The 23,497-nt window shown below is 42.5% G+C and overlaps 1 protein-coding gene across 3 annotated transcripts; it reads right to left on the minus strand.

The window, feature by feature from the left end:
* Nucleotides 1–832: 832 nt before the first annotated feature.
* On the minus strand, nucleotides 833–17,340 carry MLH1 (mutL homolog 1). 3 transcript variants are annotated; one of them, XM_065753374.1, is made up of 20 exons: nucleotides 17,223–17,340; nucleotides 16,998–17,088; nucleotides 16,642–16,740; nucleotides 16,032–16,105; nucleotides 14,949–15,021; nucleotides 13,415–13,506; nucleotides 11,234–11,276; nucleotides 8,840–8,928; nucleotides 8,012–8,124; nucleotides 7,560–7,653; nucleotides 6,417–6,570; nucleotides 5,646–6,022; nucleotides 4,714–4,859; nucleotides 3,963–4,071; nucleotides 3,789–3,852; nucleotides 3,129–3,293; nucleotides 2,536–2,628; nucleotides 1,970–2,083; nucleotides 1,261–1,432; nucleotides 833–938 (listed from the first exon to the last, which is right to left on the minus strand). In XM_065753374.1, exons 1-19 carry the CDS (start codon nucleotides 17,336–17,338, stop codon nucleotides 1,265–1,267), a joined length of 2,274 nt encoding a protein of 757 aa, XP_065609446.1. In that variant the 5' UTR covers nucleotides 17,339–17,340; the 3' UTR covers nucleotides 833–938; nucleotides 1,261–1,264. The 3 variants fall into 3 exon arrangements, with proteins under 3 accessions (XP_065609446.1, XP_065609445.1, XP_065609447.1); XM_065753373.1 differs by lacking the exon at nucleotides 833–938 and having other exon boundaries at nucleotides 1,070–1,432; XM_065753375.1 differs by lacking the exons at nucleotides 833–938; nucleotides 16,642–16,740 and having other exon boundaries at nucleotides 1,070–1,432.
* Between the last annotated feature and the right edge of the window lie 6,157 nt (nucleotides 17,341–23,497).

Here is a 23,497-nt window from a genome sequence, read left to right on the forward strand (position 1 = left end):
CTTCATCAAAACAAATTTAGTGATGCTTAATTCCTACTTGAAGGATAACGTAAGTGCTGTCACTTTCCTTACAAAGCCCTTAGTTTTGAATATCACAAGCATGCAGTTAGAACCTGCACAGTAAATAAGTACTCCACCGTATTCTTCACTCATTTATTTGGGTGTATCTTTCACTGCTTTGTAATATTATAATTGCTGCAGAACTGAAGTATAGGGGGTAGAACATGGAATGAGTTGTTGTCTAACTACTTTAAGTTTCCCCTTGCACCAGTACTGACTCTTGCAGTTTACAGAATTTTTCCAATAACAGGCTAAAGTGAATCCACAGAGCATTAAAATGTGCACTGCATTTTTTGAGACTGAATAAGAGGGTACAGGTTGGAGGAAGACCTGCTAGAGAGGAGCACTGCAGAGAGGGACCTGGGTGTCTGGCCAGCAGTGTGCCTTTGTGGCCAAGGCCAACTGGGATGTATTAAAAAGAGCAGGTCAAGGGAGGTGATCCTCCCCCTCTATTCTGCCCTGGACAGGCCTCAGCTGGAATACTGTGCCCAGTTCTGGGCTCCGTGGCACAACAAAGACAGGGATCTCCTGGAAAGGATCCAACATAGGGCTACAAAGATGAGAAAAGGGGAGATGGTCCAGGCCAAAAATGCATGAACATGTGTGTAGAACCATGTTGCTGTTCATACATGAACACATGTGAGGCTGGAGTTATGACAGGATGAATGTCTGTACATGTGTGAACACATGCATGTTGGTGTAGCCTGTATTCATGGCTATCAACTGCAGCTGTTCTTTGAAGCATATTTAACATGTACAAACTTACTTGCTACCTGGTACCAAAGTCGTTTCCCCTTTCAGTTTTCTTGATGAAGGCAAGTAGTCCCCCTTATTTCTGCACGTTTTGTTGATGTTCATAGAGACTTGTTTCATAGTACCTGCATCATCAAAACAAATGGAAGTTGATCATCTTGCCTTCAGTGGTCAAGCTGTGTCAAAGCACTTGCACATCAGTTAGCCTCAGCTCATTCCCTTCTCATGCCAACTTAACTTGACGCACGCAAGTCTTACATTAAATCTTATTTTTTATTTTCGTAACTTTACTCATTCTTTTTGTTCTCTGGTAGGTTGAAGAAAAATATGATATCTATTTGCTGTCATTAAATCTTCTCTTCCCTTTGCCCTCCCCCGTGACTTTATCTAAATACAACATAACAAAGGGATTGTTTTATGTATGCACAAATCTATACAAATAATTACTTGCTCAACATCTCTCAAAAACTTTATACAGGTCAGGCAGGTAAGCAAGCTGCAAAATGTTGCCATCATCGGTGAAGTGTTTAGGAGGTAAAAGATGAGTCCTAAAGGCTTTGTAAACTACATGCTCCACTGTCCATTTCCATGGTGGTGAACCAGAGTCAGAATCCTCACTCTGCAATATTGAACAAAAGGGACAAACAAACTGAAGTTATTATTTCACCAAAGGGAGAGCACTTCAACTTTGTCAGACTACTGAGACTAAAATTCTGCTTCTATTCCAGTTCATTCTGTATAGCCAAGTTAACTTTGAACCCTGGAAAAAACTTTTTGAGTGTTGTTACTTGTAGAACTGCCTAGCTTAACTGAATGATTAAGTTGATGCTTAGACATAAGCAAACTACATTTTAGGTTTCTATGCAGACTCCTATAGAAGCTTATTGTAGCTCAACAGGTTAAAAAGAAAACCAAAACACTTTCTAAATCGAGACCAAGTATGTTCAATAAGTATGCTGCAGTGCCTAGTGTTAAAAGGTTCTCTCAGTGCAGATGGAAAGCAAAAAGGAGCTATGTTGTTTCAAAAACATGCTGCACTGCTGCTTGATTCACTTCACTGAAAGCAGGTTTGGGATTAAAAGTCTATAGTTTGGAGGAGAAAAAAAGAGTTTGTCTTATTAATGCTTGTTATATAAATAGTAACATAGTATGATACCTGAGAGCGTGTCAGGTTGGTTTCCTCTATTATATACTGTTTTCTAATGGAGTAGAACAGAGACAGTTCTTTACTTAAGCTTTCAAAGCACTCCTTCTCTTCATCCCAGTTTACCTGTTAGAAGAAAGAAGTGATTTAATAAAAACTGGATAAAGTGGCCAGGCACTGGGTAGCAATTCCTAATATGGAAGAAAAAGAATAAAAATGAAAAAAAAAAATCAGAGAAGCACAGAATTGTAAGGGAACTCTAGTTATCACAGAGTCCAATCCAGTATAGAATACAGTATAGAACAGTGTAGTATTCTACCGTACAAAATAATGCTTTTGTCCATTTTTGTGCTGTAAAGTGAAGGCACTGACATAACAAAATATTCAATTAGTAGTTACGAATGTAGAGGCCAAGTCTGTTCCATCAGTAACCCTTTCAAGAGTGTCTGCAGTATGTAAAAATGCATTTAATAAATGTCAGCCCCTCCTTTGCAGCTTATCATTAATTCATTTGATTCACTTCATTGTTTCCTAAATGAAAAAAGACATTTGGAAATGCATAACTTGTGAGAACATACCTCAGTGGCCAAACGAAGGATAAACATGGGCAGTCCCTCCAGCAGGGGAATGTAGTTGTCAATCAGGAGTGGTAACCCAGTAAGGTTTCCTTCCTGCAAAGGCAATGCTATTGCTTCAGTAAAAAAATGTTTTTTCTTGCAGTGAATTCACTAGAACTGTTACCTATTTTAAGACTGCTTCTCGCATTAGGGGTATCTGAAGTTGCGTATCTGAAGTTGCTCAAGTTTTTGAAGCCCAATTTCAGGCAGCTGTTGCAGAAGGAGTTGGTTGTGTTTAACTTATGCCTCAGTTTAGAGCCTTCACCTCTGGGAAAGATAGCCCAGCCTGGGCTGAAGTTAACGTGCATCTCTTGTTGGATAGGAAAGCTGCAGGCTAGTTACTGAAGCGTTGACTCAAGTATTTTATTTGATAGTTAATTAAACTTTGTATAGCCTTCCTTTAAAAGCAGCACAAATCACACATTTTTAATGAAAGTGGTACCCAAGTCTTACCAGAGTTAACTCCTGCTGACAAGCACTGCAAACAAACTATTGCCATTACCAGTTGCCAAAATGTTGCACAATTTAGTATGGAGAATAATAGCAGCAGTCACCTCATCAATCTCAAGAGAGAAATAATCTTTCAACATTTCACTCTTCTTTTTCAGAAACTCAACTATGTACTCAGCAAGCCCTTCTTTTGGGCCATCTTCTTCTGTCCAGCCACTCTCAGGGTCCTCTAAAGCAAGCATTGCAAGCTCATACAAAGGAGCTGGCTCCTAGAAGTAGAAGCAGCAGAAGTGTTAATGATCAGCCCACTACTTTACACCCTTAAAAACTCTACAGATTCTTCCTTTGCATGTAATCTGAGATAAATATTCAGTTTCTAGCCTGCAGAGTACATCTGCTCATCAACCAGTCTAAAAAGGGTGAATTGATTTGTGATAAAACTGTGAAGCTCACAGTCCTGTAAAATGTTGTGATATTTACAGGATAAGCACTATCAGTCAACTGATAAACATAAAAAGCATGTTACAATCATTTGTACTGACGTGTGAATAGTGGTGAATTGTCTGAAGTACAACTAGCAGCCAGGATCACGATCTACACCTGCAGCTACAATATTACTACAGGTTTGTCACTCTGTATTATTGTAAAGGAAATGGCACCGTTAGTCCCAGAGTGGACAAAAGTGAACCTATAAACATTTATTATTTGAAAGGACGAGGTTACTGTAAATAACCTCACAGAATATAATGTAAAGTTATACTTACAGAGAGTCTTAGGACTCCAAAGTTTGCAAAGTCATAAATGAGTATCTGATAGAAGAGTTCTTGGCTAAATTGAAATACAAAAATGTGTTGTATGAACACAGTCATACATCTCCAAGGTACTGTAATTAAGAGGGGTGAAAGCATGGGTCATCTTGGAGACAACAGCTTTTTTACCTGAGTTTTGTTGTATTGAGAAGATACAGTTTAGTCCGAAACTGCACCAGAGCCCACTGAGGGCTGACACAGCCAACAAATGAGTGATCACGCAGCATCTCCTGAAGACCTGAAATTGAAGGGTGGAAAAGGAGGAAAACAATAAGAAAAAAAGAATAATATCCCATGTGCTAAGTCTGCCCTGATTTATTCAGTTGAGTCATCTGTGACCTTTAAAGTCTGGCTACTGTTCAGTCATTGCTATGCTACAGCTAATATAGGCCTGTACTGCTACTAATTATCTATTCTTTTTGAAATCTTAATTATTTATTTGCATATGCATAACCTTTCTCATTTACACTTTAACATTGAAGATATAAGAGTTAATCTGCAAATGCAAATTTTAAAAGTCTCTCCTTTTGGCTTAAATAACTTGACTTTCTCAAGTTGCTTCAGCCACAGGAGGTTGTAACACAAGGGAACACCAACTGGGGGAGAAAACAAAAAGTAAAAACAACACAGCAGATCACACCGAACCGGTGGGGTTGGAAGGGACCTGAAGAGGTCATCAGATCCAACCTACTGCTAAAGTAGGTTCCCTATGATAGATGACACAGGTGTAGGCATAAGCATCCAGGTGTGTCTTCAATATCCCCATAGGAAGAAACTCCACAACCTCTCCATGCAGCCTACACCAGTGTTCCATCACCCTTAAGGTAAAGAAGTTCTTCCACATGTTTGGTAAAATGAACCTGAGAAGCAGAACGCTTACTTTCATGTGCCTGGTTGCTAATTTCCTCTTGAAGAGTCAACACGCTGGTCAGATTGATAATTCTTCTTTTAGGAGTGCAGGCAGCAGTCATTTCCTTTCTGGTGTCTTCTTCCATTTGTACGTCCATGTCTTCCCGAGGTCTCTTTCTGCAATACAGAAACAAAGAGGAAGGATGTTCAAGTTTCCTATCGCTTTGGCAAACCACACTCCAACGGATGGGATGCTAAATTCACATACTCTACATTAATAAAGGAAAAGCAGGAAGTTTTCTCAAAGTGTCCCAGAAAGAAATACAGTTTTATTTTACTTCCTAAGCATAATTTCTTAGAAAAAGCACACCTCATAAAGAACTTAAGAATATTTAAAGCTTGTTACCTCATTTGTCCATTGCTTAAGCAACAAGCCAATTATACTCTAAAAGACACATCACAAGATGTTATTTCTCATTATTTTTTCCACTCCTATTTCTCTGTAACAGTAGGGAAAGAACAGATTCTCTCAGACTTTGGCCTCTCAGAATAGCCCCCCCCTGCGGGAGCTGTCAAACGTTACAGGGTTTTTATCGTTACCAGGGTAGCATCTGCAAAATGCTGTGATGTAATTCCTTTCCTTCCATCCTACCACAAAAGGGTGAAGCTGCGAAGTGAGGCAGACTGACAGGATCTCTCTGAAGCAAATTCAGTATCATTATTTATACTGTTTCCTGCCTTGCAGCATGCACACAAATCCTGTTCCAGTTACAACATCTTTCACAAGTTATGTAATTCACAGATGTAATTGGATTTGTCATTAAAATGCTGTAAGAAGCTACTCTGGACAAAAAACAAAACCATCCTTCTCAAAGCAGAAGCTCAAAGAGATGAGAAATACCGTCACATTTAGGGCCATGCCATGAAATAAACAGGTATGACCTCAGGAAAGATGAGACTTACCGAGGAAATGCTTTCTCAGGAGACAGGTGTCCACTCTTACTCAGCCCCGCAGGCATCACTGCATCCTGCTGAACCTCAGCCATTTCAACTACATCAGGCATTTCAAGGAGCTCACTGACATCTGCCATTTCAGCATCCTGGGGCTGGACCGTGCCCTCCGGGGGTCCCGCATTAACCCCTGCTGTCTCTTCGGTGGGGCCTGTACTCAGGGGGTTTGTCAGTGGCTGAAGAAAAGCATCCAACTTCTGCTCTCGGGAATCAGTGCGGACCATCTGGTGTGCGTAAACTTTATCACTGGTTCCTTTTGTAGCTGTAGAAGTGCTTGCTGCTGATTTCACCACCTCACTGGAAGAGCAGTCGGCCCCTGGAAGCAATGTCTTCATTATGATAGGAGAAAGGAGAGAAATAGTCGTAAGACAGCACACAGACAACACAAAAATCACTTCTGTTTCTCACAGCATCTTACTGCTCGAAAGCAAGGAACTTCCAAACCCCACTAAAAAAGACTAAGGAAAGTTATTTCTTTGAAGAAAGACTACAGTTATAGTCCCTATACTAGTCATTCATCTTTTATCTAGTAAGTTCATTGCCACATTAACATTGGTACATTAAAGCAATTTCATTCCTGAAACAGCAAAGATCTCAAGCTACCAAGTATAACACTGGTGACAAACAATCATAGCCCAGCTTGTGCTTTGGAAGAAAGTAAGACATCACTGCTCTTGAAGTACTTTGTGCAGAGCCATGGTAACTTGAAACATGTATCCTCACCTGAGTGAAGTACATCCTTGAAGAATTAGAACCCAACAGCTTGCTCTCTATGTGTTGTTGCACTCGTTCTAGAATGCTGTCTTCATGAAGGAAGTGGACCTCATGTTTTGTAGGGTGCACATTCACATCTACATTTTTAGGGGCTATTTCCAGGCTGGAAAATATTTCAGAAGATGTTAATATAAAGTTACCCATGGATGGCAGGAAAGATACAAACTGGTTCAGTATAAAATAATATATATAAAATATAAATTGTCTAACCAATCACTACGTAAAAAAAAACCTATCATGGTCCCAAAACCTTACGTTACACTACAGTCAGTTTTGTTTGGTATATCAAAACTATTCTGATCTCAGCCAAGTCAGCTTGTATAAATAACCTTAAATCAACCTTTCCAGTGGACTACTAAAAAGCTGAGATAACCTATCAGTTCTTTTGTCAGGGAACAACACGTCCAGTATTGCATCCCCCTGGAAGGGCTTTCTGTTACTTGGCTTAAGTTATCCTTGATGCATTCCAGAAGCCTCTCCCCAATTGCCTACAGCTCGCCATGCTACTTTTCCAGCAGATGTCAGCGTGGTTGAGTCCCCCAGCAGGACAAGAGCTTGTGATCGTGGTGCCTCCTGTAGCTGGAGGAAGGTTTCATCAACAGGCTGTGCTCAATCAGGCAGCCTGTAGCAGACACCAGCCACAAGGCTCCCTTTGTTGCCTCAGACTCTTAAGTCTCACCCACAGCTTTTTGACTTGCTTGTGGTCATTCTTCAGGGACAGCTCTTCACACTCTATTCCCTTCCTAATGTAGAGGGTAATCCCTCTTCCCCTCCTTCCTCATCTGCCCCTTCTGAACAGCTTGTAGCCATCAACAGTCACATTCCAGTTGTGGGAATTATTCCACCAGGATTCAGTAACAGCAGGTACATCATGATTTCATCATCCTGCTTTTCTCAAGCTGTGTTGAGGCACTTCAGCTGGGCACCCAGCCCTGTCACCTTGTTGGAGGATAACTCCTTAATTCCTTTGAAGTATTTTCCTTGACTTTTTCCCTGTTGCCTACTCCTACAGCCTCAGTGGTTCTTGGCTCACTGTCCTAAGATTTCAAGTGTGCTGCAGCATTGCCAGGCTACCTCCTCCTGTTACTTTACCTTAAGTACAGGAATGGATGTGTACTTTTTGGCAAATAAGCAGCATACACTGTCTCTATGGCTTTCCGCAAAGCCGTTGACTCTACCAGCCGATCTGAAATAGAACAAAATGCCACTGTCAAAGAATGCTGCTGAAATTGATGAGACAGCACCTAACTGATCCTTCAAACCAATATCTTCGAGCTTTGCATCTTCAAAAGGCAATCATAACCTTGATATTCCACAAGCTTCAGTTACTTTAGGCCCAGTATGAGCTGCTCTCTGGTGCTTTCCGTGTTTCCCATACTTTCAGTGCACTACAGTTAACAGTAATATTAATTCTTCAATGTTTTTGACAGGATGTTCAAACTCAGAAGGCTTTTGCAATCTGTATCAGAGTTGTGCTGTACTGATTATTACATAAGCAGCATATGACTGTACAACATGATGCTTTTTAATTCCTTTTAACTTACGGTTTATGAAGAGCAAAAATATACATTTCTTCACAGAGTAGTTCGCATTCGTGATGTAGCCTTTCATTTTGAAGGCCAGATTTGCATCTTCGCAGCCCACTTCTATGAGTTCCCTATTGACAGTTTGACAGAAACACACACACAAAGAATGAATTCTTCCATGAACACAAATTTCAAACAGCACTCAGAAGTAGCAACATACTGTTCTATATTGTAGTTATGTCATGGGTAAGGATAACATCAGAATTATTGGAGAGTTCAAACTGTCTTCGCTGGGCCATAAGATTATTTAACCACATAAATAAGGAAATGCCAGCAGCTTTTTCTTTTTTTTTTTTTTTGTTTTAATGTATTTTGTTTTAACATATTGTTATCCAGGAAAAAAAAAGATTGTAATTCATCAGATAGCAGACTGAGGTATGAAGAGGAACGTTATTGTGGTGTAAGAAAAGGACAGAAACTTGTAGAGAACATGGATACAGCTTGGTCTTTTTGGTTAAGCTCACAGAAAAATTACAAGCAGATTGTTCCCTTCCGGTGAAGGAGTAACTACAACTTTCCTGTTTCATTTGATACAAGACAGGGATCTCCTTGAAAGAGTTCAATGAAGGCCCCTTGCAACCCCTAAAATTCTGTGACTCTGTGATTTGAGTTTAAAATAAAAAGTCAGCCTGCACTGCTGTATTTACTACTGCAACAGTCACTGCCTGTAATTCACACTGAATAAAGAACAGGAAGAGTTAGCACAGCCTGCGCTCTTTAAAAGAGAAGGAAGAGGGAGATGCACTAGAAAACTTTGGGTCAGAATGAAACCTGCCATCAACATACCTGCTAACAGCATTTCCAAAGATGGATCTAATGTTATCCACCGTCGTAGCATTGGATAAAGTTCTGACATCTGACATGGTATCACCTTGCTGAAGAGACCAGAAAGGACTATTAGTCAATTCATGGTTCTGTCTGAAGTTTCATAAACGCACTGAACTTAGCAGTAACATTTCTAACAAATGATATGTCGTCACCAGATATTTTATATTATTATTTACTTGTTTGTGTTTAGAAAAGTAAGAAGCGGCACCAGATTGCAGTTTGCTAGACCACATCAGAGCTGCTCAGGCTAATGCTTCATCTTTGAAATTGAAGAACACGGGCAGTTCTAGAAATAAATGTCAAGAATGTCACAGAATGAAGGTATTTTACACGATTCTATTTCATACAGTTCCTAGTAACCTGACTTTCAAAAAAGGCTGAAACAACTCACACACAGTGGGCTTCAAGATTAAAGCTCACTTCGGCAGACTTGGGCCTCTATGGGGATCTGTGTGGTAGAGTACCACAGGATAAAGCCCCGGAAGGAAGAGAGGCCCAAGAAAGTTGGTTAATATTCAAAGATCACCTCCTCCAAGCTCAGAAGCTATGCATCCCAACAGAGGGAAAGCAAAAACACCAGGAGGCCTGGTGACAGATGGATGAAAAAGGAGCTCCTGGACAAACTCAAACACAAAAAAGATGCCCACAGGGGGTGGAAGCTCACCCCTGTGAGGAATGCAGAGAATTTGTCCAAGCAGACAAGGATTGAGATAGGAAAGCTACATCAGTTAGGACTCGCTGCCCAAGCCACAGATGGCAAAGGGAGGGACTGGGAGAATTATGAACCGTTCATGTAGTAAATCAGGTCTGAAGCCATCTAAGGAACCTGAAGGTGCACAAGTCCATGAAACATGATGAGATGCATCCAAAGGTCCGGAGGGAAATGGTAGATGAAGTTGCTAAGCCACTACTCATCACATTGGAGTAGTCCAGTCAAGTTCCCTGTGACCAGAAAAGGGAAAAACATTTCTAAAAACAGAAAAAAGGAAGACCTGGCCAGTCTGTGATTGGCAACATCATGGAGCAGATCCTTCTGGAAACTGTGCTAAGACACGTGGGAAAACAGGTCACTGGTGACAGCCAGCATGGCTTCACTAAGGGCAAGTTTACCTGAAAAAATACATTGATCTTGTTTGACAGCATTACAGCACTGGTGGAAAAGGAAAGAACTGACATTATTTACCTGGACTTCTGCAATGCATTTGACACAATCCTTGTCTCCACACTGGAGAGACAGGGATCTGAGCATTCAGTGGATAAGGAATTGACTGGATGGCTGCGCTCAGGCAGCTGTGATCAACAGCATGATGCCCAGGTAGAGATCAGTGAGCAACATGGACAGTGGGATTGAGCACACCTTCACCAAGTTTGTCAATGACACCAAGCTATGTGGTGAAGTCAACACGTGGGGAGAAAGCGATGTCATCCTGAAGGATTTTTGACAGGCTCAAGATGTGGGTCTGTGCAAACCTCATGTAGTTCATGAGCGGAGTCCTGCTCCTGCAACATGGCCATCCCAAGCACAAATGGATTAACAGCAGCCTTACGAAGGACTTGGGGACATTAGTTGTTCAGAAACTCAACGTGAACAAACACTGTGCACTTGCAACCCAGAAAACCAGCTGTACCCCTTCAAAAGCAGCATAACCAGCAGGGCAAGAGAGGCAATTCTCCCGTTCTGCTCTGCTCTCATGAGACCCCACCTGCAGCACTACATTCGGTTCATGGGCCCCCAACATAAGCAGGATATGGACCTGTTGGAGGAGGCCAAGAGAAGGCCAAGAGAGTGCTCAGAAGGCTGGGGCATTTTTCTCATGAGACAGGCTGAGGGAGCTGGAGTTGTTCAGCCTAACGAAGGCGCTGGGGAGAACTCAGAACAGCCTTCCAGTACCTAATGGGGGGCTACAGGAAAGCAGGTGAGGGACTCTATCAAAGGACTGTACTGATAATACAAGGGGGAATGGCTTTAAACTCTGGTGGGTGGCAGCCCTGCCTACAGCAGGGAGATTGGAACTAGATGATCTTTTGAGATCCCTTCCAACCCAAGTCATTCTACAATTCTGTAATAAAGCTAGAACAAATGAAAAGTCAACCACACAGAAAACACTGAACTCCTGAAAAATACATTCTGTTTCTTTTACTGTTAGCTGAAGTGATTTTCACTTAAGTGCAACAAAACAACACACTTCAACATTTCAGTACAATGGAAAGCTCTGTATACTATTCCCTCTGCAAAAGAAACAGTACAACTATCCTGTTGCTTTCATATCTATGTGTGTGCAAGAAAAATACATATATAAAAACTTGACCAGATACGTATATGGAAAAATTGTAAAGACTTTTTTTACTTACCTTTTTCACTGAAAAACTGATACCTGAGTTATGGATGGCATACCTGGGAAAAAAAATAAAAGCCAACATAAGACTGCAGTACATGAAAGAAAAAGGAATGAAGGGCTGCTTTTTGTGAATGCTGAAAAAGGAGCTAGTAACAGGTCCAAAAGTCACTTCCTGACAGACAGTAATGCAACCTGAGCCAAACTAAGCTTTTGTAGACTTAACAGCTCCTAAGAAATCGTAATCTGTTTATAACTCACCTGTAACAATGTGGGAGAGAAAAAAAATCAGCTTAATTTATTTCCCTAAGGAAACCTAAAATAACAATAGAAAAACAACTACATAAAAATAACAACAAACCTGATCCGCCTTCCACAGTTCCAATGCATAGTTTTAATACTGGGGACATTTAGTTTTTCTCAAAAGAGAATCAACTCTCAACCTGTATGAAGAAAGATCTGAGAAATGGTTTGTTTCTACTCTACCTAGACAGTTCAGCTGCCTGTTATCCAAGGATAAGTTATGATACACATCAGATGCATAACCTTGGTTTAAAATTCTAAACAAATTGCTACGCCGTGGAGAAGAGAAAAAACAAAACAAAAAAAACCCAGCAGAACCATGCAAGATGAGAACAGTAAAAATGCAGAGGTTAGACTGCTATAGCCAGGGCTGGTAGCAATGCAAGAATTCAATGTGAAAAAAACAAACACAAAAAGGTTATAAAATTCTAATGAGAAAAAAAAAGTGATCATGGAATGGGTTGCGTTGGAGGGGACATTTTAAAGATCATATGGTTCTAACCCCCTACCATGGGGGGGGGGCTGCCCGCCACCATATCAGGCTGCCCAGGCCCCCATCCAATCTGGTCTTGAATGCCTTCAGGGATTGTGAATCCACTTCTCTCGGCAACCTGTTCCAGCACCTCACCATCCTCTGAGTAGAAGACTGCTGCCTAACATCTAATCTAGCCCTCCCTTAATATAAAACCATTCCCTCTTGTTCTGCTTTTTGCCCATTATCAGGACCCATTCTCTGCAGGGCTGCTCTCATGAGTTCTTCACCTAGTCTGTACTCATATCTGTGACTGCAACGCCTTGCACTTGGCCTTGTTAAACCTCATTCAACTCTCATGTATTTGTTTTTCAAGTGTGTCCAGGTACCTCTGGATAGCACCTTCTATTATGCCAACTTCACCACTCAGCCTGGTGTTGTTAGCAAACCTGCTGATCGTGCACTCAATCCCAACTGCCTGTTGATAATTGTTGATAAAGATGCTAAAGAGCACTGGCCCCAAGATGAACCCTGGGGGACACCACCTGTGACCATCCTCCACCTTGACATAGAGCCATTGACAACCACCCTCTGGCTACAACCATCCAAACAATTCTTCACTCACCAAACAGTCCAGCTTTCATATCCATCTCTCCCCAATTTAGGGACAAGGACATGGTGTGGGGCCACGTGAAAGGCCTTCCACAAGTTCACATAGATGACATCAGTTGCTGCCCTTCCTTTGTGCACTGATGCCATCACTCCATCATAGAAGGCTGAGTTGGAAGACAAACTCAGCAAGATTTCAGATCAGCCCATTCCAGGGAACAGTCAGATCTACCTCTTAAATTCCTGGATAAAGGGTTCCTTCTCAGAGGAGACTAAGTAGCTCGTTCAGGGAGCAAGCTAAAACATAACACAGTGCCTTGCTATTCTTTGTTATCTTCTGTTTTTACTGTGAGTACAAAGCAGTTTTATTTGGTTAAATTGCATAGGTCCTGCTCGCAAACCTCTGCACAGATCAGATGCAGAAAAGGAACCCAATAAGGGAACACGATATCTGGTAGCTAAAGTGATTTTTTTTGTTTTAAGAAGTCAAATTCCCATTCAATTTTTCACATTCAGCCAAATCTCACCACTCTTGCACAGTTTTACTTGGAAGCATGTTCACTTCCTCAAGTCTATCTCCATTTCTTTGCTGGGATTCTTCATAATAATACACCTGAATTGAGTACAGTTTTTCATCTGAATCTTCTCTATCAACTTAGGCCGCTACAAAAAACTGTACACTAAAAAAAATAAAATAGTAAAAAAAAAAACAAAAAAGCAACAACAACAAAAATGACAATACCATACACACATGCCAGTCCCTCTGAAAAACCCATGCTCTTCTAGGAATTAGAGCTGCTTATTTCAGTTTACCTGCCAACAACTTCTAGTATTTTTGCATACTCTTCACTTGGATTTTTTAAAGCTTTCCTCCTTGTATTTACATTGTAAAAAAGATCTTCAACCTACAAGAGACGAAGGTCACAATTAAAAACCATTAAAAAATTATCTCACTATGTATGTTATGAATAGATATCACAAAATTTTCCGAGAACATTTTGCTTTATAGAATTATAGCAACTTCAGAGTTGGAAGGGACCTCTGAAGGCCATCTAGTCCAACTCCCCTACAATGAACGGGAACTTATCCAAGGTTTATCCAGCCTCACCCTGAAACTGTCCAGGGACCCACATCACTGGGTAACCTGTTCCAGTGCCTCACCACCCCCACTGTAAAATATTTTCTCCTTACATCTAACCTAAATCTCCCCTCTTCAAGCTTGAAACCATTTGCCCTCACTTTCCCTCTTATACCGTGTCAAAACCTTTACTCAAGTTGAGATAGATGACATCAGTGGCTTCTCCCTTGTCCACTGATGCAGTGACACCATCATAGAAGGCCACTAGGTTGGTCAGGCAGGATTTGCCCTTGGTGAAGCCATGCTAGTTATCCCATATCACCTTCCTGCCTTCCACGTTCCCTAGCACAGCTTCCAGGAGGATCTGTTCCATGATCTTCCCTGGCACAGAGGTGAGACTGACAAATTGGTAGTTCCCAGGGTCAGCCTTTTTACCCTTCTTAAAAATGGCTGATTTTTGCAGTCACCAGGGACACTGCCACTGCTTTTCAAGTATCATAGGGAGCGTCTTGGCAACTACATCAGCCAATTCCCTAACGACTCTGGGATGCATCTCATCAGGACCCATAGATCTGTGGATGCTCAGGTTTCTCTGGTGGTCCCAAACCTGATCTTCGCTTACAGTGGGAGGGACATTGCTTCCCCAACCCCTCCTACCAAACCAAATGTCTGAGGGATGTGTGGTAAGCAGTTGCCTTGGCTGTTAAGTACCTCAGCCTTCTTGTCTCCTCCCTGTGTCACTCACCAGGGGGAGTATGCCCTCTTGGACTTTCCTTTTGTGGTTGAGCTACCTGTAGAAGCCTTTCTTGTTCTTTGTGGCATCCCTAGCCAAGTTCAGTTCAAGCTGGGCTTTCCTGAACCCATCCCTACGCAGCCTAGCATGAAGCCTCATTATGAAGGATGAGCAGGTAAGGAAAAACTGAATGCTAAGTTTCACCTAACAAAATGCAATGTTTAAGTATTTCAGTACATCAGTTCTTTGTTGTTTGTTTTGAAACCAACACCACCACCCCATAAGCACTTGCTTTCCAGTGAAAATTACATTTCTTCCACTGCAGATAGCAGTGGATTCTCCAATTAGACTGTTCTAATAGAATCCATATAAACATTAATACAGCTGTTGCAATCACACACAAAAAAACATTTCAAAAATATTCCAAGTGAAGCTGTCATACACCTCATAATGCAACGCATACCAATAGGCAGCATAAATATAAAGACCTGGGAACAGTAGGAGAACATGCAAAAAAAATCGACCAACAAACCTACCATGATCTGTGTCCCTTGGTTTCCAGCACAGGGTTTTGGGGAGGCTTTAATTTTTCCATCGCTGTAAGAAGCTCTAGGCAGGAAATAAAAAGTTATCCAACTGTTAATAGGGGTGGCAGAAAAAAAAGAAATGCATGGACAGAACACCATCATCATCATACTCCTCCCAGCGGAGAATTTGGTTTGCTGAAGACTGACTACAACTCCCCACTTTCTGCTAGAGGAAAGCAGTCCTCAATAGCCTTTGCACACACAGGAGAAACAGGAAAGCGAGCCTAACAGCAGAGAAAAAGTACCAGGTGAAAGGATATGTGTTTTGAAACTGCACTACTCAGACTTCCCTGTAATAATAGCATTATTGTATTTCAGTCTCCTTAATATTTAGACCTGCACTAATAATAATTCTTCCACCAGACTTTATACTTGTGTTATGCTATTAAGAGATTCCTGACTTCACACACAAGATGCATTTCTTTTCTGTCCATAAAAGGATTTTGGCATAAATAATTTCTGATCCATTCAGTTACTTCAGCAGGTTATACAGATTGGAATTTCAAAGGACACACTTCGTTTTTGACATTTCACAGATCCTACATTCTTTAAATTTAAGAAAAGCAAAAAACAACCTTAACAGAAATATTTTCCTTATATTTGAGTTGAGTTTTGGGGAGAATATTCAAAATTCTTTTGATCAGGCAACATGAAGCAAGCTCCCGTGCTCAAAGCCTTTGGAAATTTGCAAGACATGCTGACTGCATACAGACATTTTTTATTCCAAAATGTGGAAAAGAAAACAAGCTTACGATACATTAGCTGCTGAAGGACAATACTTTTTAAGATTTATCCCCCCCCACCACTTTTAAACTGTATAGTTTAGGTAAAGTTTACCTTGACAGTCCAGAATAAAAATCACTCAAACTATGTTTTCTGATACGTTTTCTGTTTCTGGGCCTTGTTTATAACTATTCTAGAAACAAAATACTCCTTCAGCACTCATTCCCACCACCACCAATAACAGCACTGAAAAGAGAATCCGTTCATTATCACCTACAGCATGAGCTACTTGGATAATAACTACCATACCTGTATGCACACTTTGCATCAGCTGTTTTAGTTGTTACTGTTACATGGGCAACATGACTGATGCTAGCCAATGCCTAGAGAAAGAAAAAGCATCTTTGTCAACTTTGCTCTAGAGATCACTGGTAGCTACAGAAGCACACACGCTTTAAATAACATCACGAGGCTTTTACATACTACTTGCAAGTAACTAACAGAAACTTCCACAAGAAAATGGCAGGCCAGTAGAGCTCTTAGGAATTTCAGTACCTACAAAACTGACTTTTATCCAGGACTTTCTTTTGTCTCTAACTCCTGGATTTAGCCCAACATCTGTCATCAAGGATTTACCATCCTGTCAAGTTTTCCATGGTCTTTCACCTGCAGGGTCCTGAAGCAACACGTGAGAAGGAGGCCCTGCCTCAATTAAATGTTTTCTTACTCCAGAAAACAAGAAGAATAGATACCTCTCCCTAGGAATCCATTTATTCTTGAAAGACATGGAAATATATTTTGACGAGACAGAAACCAGAACCATCTGTAAAGGTGCTGCGAATGAGCAATTACATAAACAGCAATACAAAATGATAACTATAAAGAGTGAACAATTCCAAGACCCTGATGAAGAGCCTACCTCACCCCTAAAACCATATGTTGAAATACTAGCCAAGTCTTCAAATTTCTGCAGCTTGCTGGTAGTAAATCTCTCACACACGATGTGCAGATCTTCCTTCTGTGTGAAAGAGACAAATGAATTGTAATAGCTGCTTTTTGTTTCATAAAATCATAGAATGACTTAAAGCCCACCCAGTTCCAAGCCACTGCTACGGGCAGGGCTGCCACCCAGAGATGCACAGGGCCCCATCCAACCTGGCCTTGTGCACCTCCGATTTTTCCACAAGAGCAGAAATGTTTACGAACTGAATTAAGTTTTAAGAGGTAATACGTATAGAACATCAGTGCACAGCGTTTGTTTTAAACTTCACTCACTCTGATACCACAGCCGTTATCCTGGACCTGGATGAGCTTCAGACCACCTTCTTTGACCACTACCTGGATGCTTGTAGATTTCGCATCCAAACTGCAGGAACCAATAAAGCACGTCAGAGAACAAGTCCCATCCCCGCCGCCAGGCAGCAGGCCACAGCGGCCTGCAGCGCCCGCAGCCGTGCCACCCACAGCCGGCGGGCGTCCCCTCTGCGGCGCGCAGCTCACCAGTTCTCTATCATCTCCTTGATGGCGTTGGCCGGTCTCTGAATGACTTCTCCGGCCGCGATGCGGTTCACCACGGCCTCATCCAGCCGCCGGATAACGCCGGCTACCAGCGCCATGGCGGGGCGCACCGCGCCGCTCCGCGCGCCAAACAACTGCGCCGCCACGCACAACCCACGCGGCGCCGAGGAGCTCTGCGATTGGACGACACGGCTGTCATTCGCTCGGCCGTCTTCCTTCCCGCGGTGATTGGGCGGCGCTGGGGCGGGGCTTCCAGATTCCAGCGGCCATTGGGCGACACCGGGTGTCGGGGGGGGGGGCGGGGAGGAGGTGTCGTGACAGGCGCCTGTGGGGGCTGTCACGGCGGGTGGGGCACGTTGGTTGCGCCGTCCTCTATAAAAGGAGCCGTTCAGGGTGGAAAAGCGTTAGCTCCGATAAACAGCGTTGCAGTTGCTACGTTGCAGTGCCTTTCTTTTATTAGCAGCACTGAGAGGCACTGGGGATATTTCCACCCAAGCGCTTCAAAGGCGTTATGTTTCCACAGGTGGCGCGTGTTCATCTATTACGTGTGAGACAGTTGTTGCATACGCGCCTATCTCAGGCAGTGATTTATGAGGTCTCCAGTCTTGTATTTCGTGGTCTCTTCCACCGCCTAGTGTGCCTTCAGCATCATGGCAGTCAACAGTCTTGTGCTTCCTCTTTCTCCCTTGTCCTATGGCTTTCTTTATCAGCACGTGCTCAGTAGGAGAATGCCTATGATAAGTAATTTATGGGTAACAAAATGGTAGCATTTGCTCACTCGGCTATTATTTCTTGGCATCTGCTTATCCTTGGATAGAGATAAGTTTGGCAACCTGTCTTCTAATGATACACACTGGGGTGTAGAAGATAAGGAGGATAGAGGGGAGTATCCTGATGCCTGCCTGGCTCATCCCAACTTAATTCCAGAATGAGGCAGCCTTATGTGGAGGCCCTGGCTTTCATTATTGTATTTCTTTTGCTGAAGGTCTCTTACCAAAACAGAATAGCATTACAACGTGCTTTCTAGTCTGTAATACCACATCCATGCTATTTGCAGCATCTAAAAGCTATTACAGTTTTGCAAGCAAGCATTAATCACATCATGCAACAATTTCTACTTCTTCAAATCAAAATTTCTGAAAACAGATTACAAAACACGTTGTGCTCTACTACTTCGGATCAGAACATAAGAAACTTAAACCATAGTCCCTAGAGATGTATAGTTATTTTTTTTCCCTAGGAGATAACAGAGGATAATCTAATTAAAACAGAAAAACAAAGAAACCCAATCCGGTAGAAAATCAAGATCACAGAATCATAGGGGGTAAGAAGGGACCTTCGGAGATCCTCCAGTCCAACCCCTGCTGAAGCAGATCCTGTAGATGAAGTTGCAGAGGAAAGTGTGAGCCAACAGCCTGCAAAAAGCAAGCCTGGTGTAGAGATTGCCACCAATTTGTATTGCATCCAAACCAAAAAAGTAAAAAAAAAGGGCGTTTCTAAGTTTCAGAAAGTGTAAACAGTTCACAGAAGATGGATTAGTGTGGAGATAGCAAATGTGCAGTTTGTATTTCCCCAAGTATATCATCATTACAAAGGAAAATCACTGACAGATGGAGAGTGATGAGGGCCCACTGGGCTGTGAGGTCACCAGCCAAGGGGTTGTAGGGTCAGTGATAGGTGACCGTGATTTCACTGACCCTTGCTGTATAAATTCAGGCACTGTGGTGGTGTGGACCCAAATTCAGTGTGGACCCATTCCTGGACTCCAGCTGAGCACAGCTGTGAGACCTAGAGTATTGAAGGAGGCCTTGGTTGAGTTGTGCTGTAGGACTGACAACAGCAGCTCTTGGTGCCCATCCACAGCATAGCCAGCATTCCCCCTGGCCCTGCCTGACTCAGGGAGCTGGGGCTTGGTGGGGTGCACTAGCAGCAGTGGAGGTGATTGGGGCAGGCACATGCAGTCTCTGTGGCCCCTGACAGAAGAAGTGGCCCTGGTGGCAGCACTAGGCTGGCACCACACCGCTGGGCAGAGCATGGCTCAGCTGGTGTGGGAGGTGAACATCCACCTCTCAGCCTGCTTCTGTTAGAAAATACAAAGTACAAGAAAGAAAAAGCAGTTTGTTGGCTCTGAACAGCAAGAATCTTTCTCACTGCTGAGAAGAGGTTGTCCTAGTACCAGTAAATAATACGGATTTGAAATTCTTTTGTTTTTAATATAAAGTGCATTTAGTTTTGTTGTGATAAGATTAATCTGCTTTGTTGTATCAAATCTTGCCCAGCAGCATGTGCAGTATCCAACTCAAATGCATTAAGAAAACCAGGAAGCAGTTTTTAATTTACTTTTAATTTGTTAGTGACCCATTCAAAATCAACATTGCTTTATCTGGCTTGAGCAATTAAAATACAGTGTTAAAAAACAGCAAATACAGTTTAAGAATGAATCTGAACACAGGATTATGGAATAGGGAAGGCAACATCCTGGTTGGCACAGTGCTGTCTTCTCTGCAAAACAAGATCCCCAGACTACGCAGTGTAACGTGAAGCCACAAAAAGGCGGAGGTCTGCTACGTCTGAGAAAGGGCTGAGGAGCACAGTACTACAGCAAAAATACGGAAGTGGCTGGTTTTTTTTTCCACCAGTGAAACTTTCTCTGTTTAAAACAAACACCCTGAAGGATTCTTGTGGACCTGCCGCAGCTATAACTTGATTAAATCAACTTAAAGGTTATAATTATTAGAATTTTATGCTGTGGGCTAAGCAAAATAGGAAGTTACAGCATGAAGGCTGCTCCAGCAAAAAACCTTGGGTTTTTTTTCTTCTAAAAGAGAAACAAGCTCAGCAGCATTCCAGGTTTTTTGTTTTCGTTGTTTTTTTTTTCCTGTGCAAAAAAAGTCTCGACTTTTATCACATTCGTGCAAGAAGCAGCTCTCTTCATAGGTGATATTCCAACCTATGGAAATATATTCTCATTTGCCCTTCTAATCATTTGCCTTGATGGAAAATTATTTAATGGAAAATGGCATTTTTTAGCCTCCCTACAGTTTTTACTGCCAAGCAGCGGGAACATTTATGATGGCTTCTTAAAGCTGTCTCCAGTTAGCTAGAAAGAGATAACTGAAAGAATGCAAACTGAATAACCTTGATTTGCAGTACTGTTTCTTTTCAGCTTGTCTTGACAAGCATCCAGCACGTCCAGACAGTTCTCTTAACTCTCAGCATTGCTGAATACGGATCCACTGGTCTTGTAGGGAATTTCATGAAGCTTTTGGATACAGGCTAAAATATTAATGCAGAATTTCTGTTAAAATGATTGACTGTATGTCAGTACTGAAAAGCTAGGCAAACAGTAGTACCGCAGCTGCTGAGAAGTTGTTAATGTACTACTAAACACACTTGCAGAGAATTGTTTGAAGTTAATTTAGGAAGGAAGGAAGGAAAGGGAGGAAGGAAGGAAAGGGAGGAAGGAAGGAAAGGGAGGGAGGAAGGAAGGAAGGAAGGAAGGAAGGAAGGAAGGAAGGAAGGAAGGAAGGAAGGAAGGAAGGAAGGAAGGAAGGAAGGAAGGAAGGAAGGAAGGAAGGAAGGAAGGAAGGAAGGAAGGAAGGAAGGAAGGAAGGAAGGAAGGAAGGGAGGAAGGGAGGAAGGGAGGAAGGGAGGAAGGGAGGAAGGGAGGAAGGGAGGAAGGGAGGAAGGGAGGAAGGGAGGAAGGGAGGAAGGGAGGAAGGGAGGGAGGGAGGGAGGGAGGGAGGGAGGGAGGGAGGGAGGGAGGGAGGGAGGGAGGGAGGGAGGGAGGGAGGGAGGGAGGGAGGGAGGGAGGGAGGGAAATGAAGAAAGAAAATATCATACTCAATTTCCAGCTAAATCAAATGCATGAAAATAAGACAGTTGTTGCTTCTCATCTGTCACAAGGTCAGTTGTTAAGCTTCAGTAATTACATTGTGAGTCAGTATCTTCCTGTTCAGGTCTGGGTAAGAATATGACTCTACCAGCAGGTAGGTTGCTCAAGACTACGTGTGTCACATGCCTTTATACAAAGTCACAAGCATTTACATACTGCAAGAGGTGGTTTGCTCGGCAATATTGTCCCAACTAAGATTTTGCCTCTAGTTTATGGTGCATTTTTATGAGCTCTGAGGGAAAGCATATTTTGGAATCTCATGATGAGAAAACAACTTTGAAGTCAAGATATTGGGTATTTATCTCTCCTTATCATACTCTGTTTGCGCAGTCCTGGCAGGAAAGAATTTCTGTTACATCCATTTTATGGGACCCAAGAGCAAATATGAGCAGGACCTAATGCCCTGTAGGATGTACTTTATTGAATCCAAATTAGTTCTTTTTGTCAGTTTATATGTTTATATGGAGCATTTGTTTGTATGGACCTTAAAACATCCAGAGTTTCATTTCATTGAAAAGCATATCATTCTACTATAGAAGCAGAAGACAGGCTAACCAACATGCAACAAGGCATTGACATTAGCCTAGTAGCAATACTTCTTCTGCTTGTACAAGGTAGGAAAGTCTGAGTGGTACAGTTAATATAGTTCCACTGCAGAATTTTCCTGGTACCTGCCCTCTTTCTTTGGCACCACACTCCCTCCTGCAGTGTCTCTCCAGGTCCCCATATGGACAGACCTCACCATTAGAGGATTGCTCTCACTGCTAAAATAAGGCAAAATTATCTGAGGCCAACATAACCCAGGAAGGTGCTGAGATCCTGTATTGCCAACCTGGTGCAAATGCTGCACCTTCTTACTTGTCATAGCAAATATCATGTTTACTTGGCTGAAGGCAAGTCCTGATTGTCAGAGAGGGCAGTGCCATAAGCAAGTCATTCTGTGGTTGTCCTTCACAAATTGATGAGAACACTCCTGCACAGGATGGCTGAGGTGAGAAGGGACCACTGGAGACACCTCGTCCAATTCCTGCTCAAGGAGGGATACCTGAAGCAGGCTGCCCAGGATGTGTCCAGTAGCACTTCGGCTATCTCCAAAGAGGGAGACTCCAATATGTCCTTAAATCAACTCCATGATCCTTTGTTGGACTCTCCAGTATGTCCAAGTCTCTCCTGTACTGGGGAGCCCAGAAGAGGTCCCAGCATCCAGATGTGTCCTCACCAGTGCTGAATGAGTAAAAGAGAAGGACCACCTTTCTTGACTTGCGGGAACACTCTTTCTCATGCAGCCCAGGGTACAATTAGATGTTTTCATGGTGAGGGCACAGAGGTGGCTCATGTTCAGCTTGGTGTCCACGAGGACCCTCAGGTCCTTTACTGCAGAGCAGCTTCCCAGCTTTATATCTCTTCTTTTTATTTGACATTAAAAACTCTCACAAGCAGAATGCTCATGTAAATTACTCACACATTGACACGGAAGCAGTATTTTCCCAATGCCAATGCTGGCATGATTCCACAGTGTTTGAATTTTTCCAAGCTGTTGTTCATGATGATGATGCTGTTTTCTCTGTATGACATTCTACTCATCTTTTCCTTTGAAACAAACAAAAAAAAAAAAACCCTTCTGTCCAGTAAGGAAGTATGAAACAGAAGTCCTTGTTTCTTCCTTCCATTTTGTAACTTATTTTCTGTGTGATCGTTTTGCAGAATATAAAAGTCACCCGGTCTTTGGAGAGCATTTTGTGAGCTCTTAGTGTTCAAGTTCTGTACTCAGCACTGGTGAGACCACACCCCAAGTACTGTGTTCAGTTTTGGGTCCCTCACTACAAGAAGGACATTGAGGCCCTGGAGCGTGTCCAGAGAAGGGCAACAAAACTGGTGAGGGGTCTGGAGCACAGGTCTTATGAGGAGCGGCTGAGGGAGCTGGGATTGTTTAATGTGGAGAAGAGGAGGCTCAGGGGAGACCTCACTGCACTCTACAACTTCCTGAAGGGAGGCTGTGATGAGGAGGGGATTGACCTTTTCTCCCAGGAAACAGGACCTGAGGAAATGGCCACAAGTTGTACCAGAGCAGGTTTTGACTGGACATAAGGAAAAACCTTTTCTCTCAGAGTGGTCAGGCACTGGAATGGCCTGCCCAGGAAGGTGGTGGTGTCGTTGTCCCTAGCAGTATTCAAGAGGTGCCTGGATGAGGAGCTATGAGATATGGTTTAGTGCTTGTGGTAGCGATGGTAATGGGTAGGTGGTTGGACTAGATGATCTAGTAGGTCCTTTCCAACCTTGTCATTCTGTGATTCTATGATTCTATGTATAATAGCGTATTACTACTGCTGTATTTGTTCTGTCAGAGTTTTTTTCTTTTGGA

This window comes from Cyrtonyx montezumae, unplaced genomic scaffold, assembly GCF_038088225.1.
Source record: "Cyrtonyx montezumae isolate F1298 unplaced genomic scaffold, pur_monq_1.0 scaffold_8, whole genome shotgun sequence".
Lineage (NCBI taxonomy): Eukaryota > Metazoa > Chordata > Aves > Galliformes > Odontophoridae > Cyrtonyx > Cyrtonyx montezumae.

Excerpts from the sequence above, each read along its gene's own strand:
- MLH1 (XM_065753374.1), bottom strand. The coding sequence starts at position 17,338 with ATGGCGCTGGTAGCCGGCGTTATCCGGCGGCTGGATGAGGCCGTGGTG. Across the intron at positions 16,741-16,997 it reads ATAACGGCTGTGGTATCAGA|AAGGAAGATCTGCACATCGT; the intron begins GTGAGTGAAGTT and ends TCTTTCACACAG. Across the intron at positions 15,022-16,031 it reads GATGCAAAGTGTGCATACAG|AGCTTCTTACAGCGATGGAA; the intron begins GTATGGTAGTTA and ends TTTCCTGCCTAG.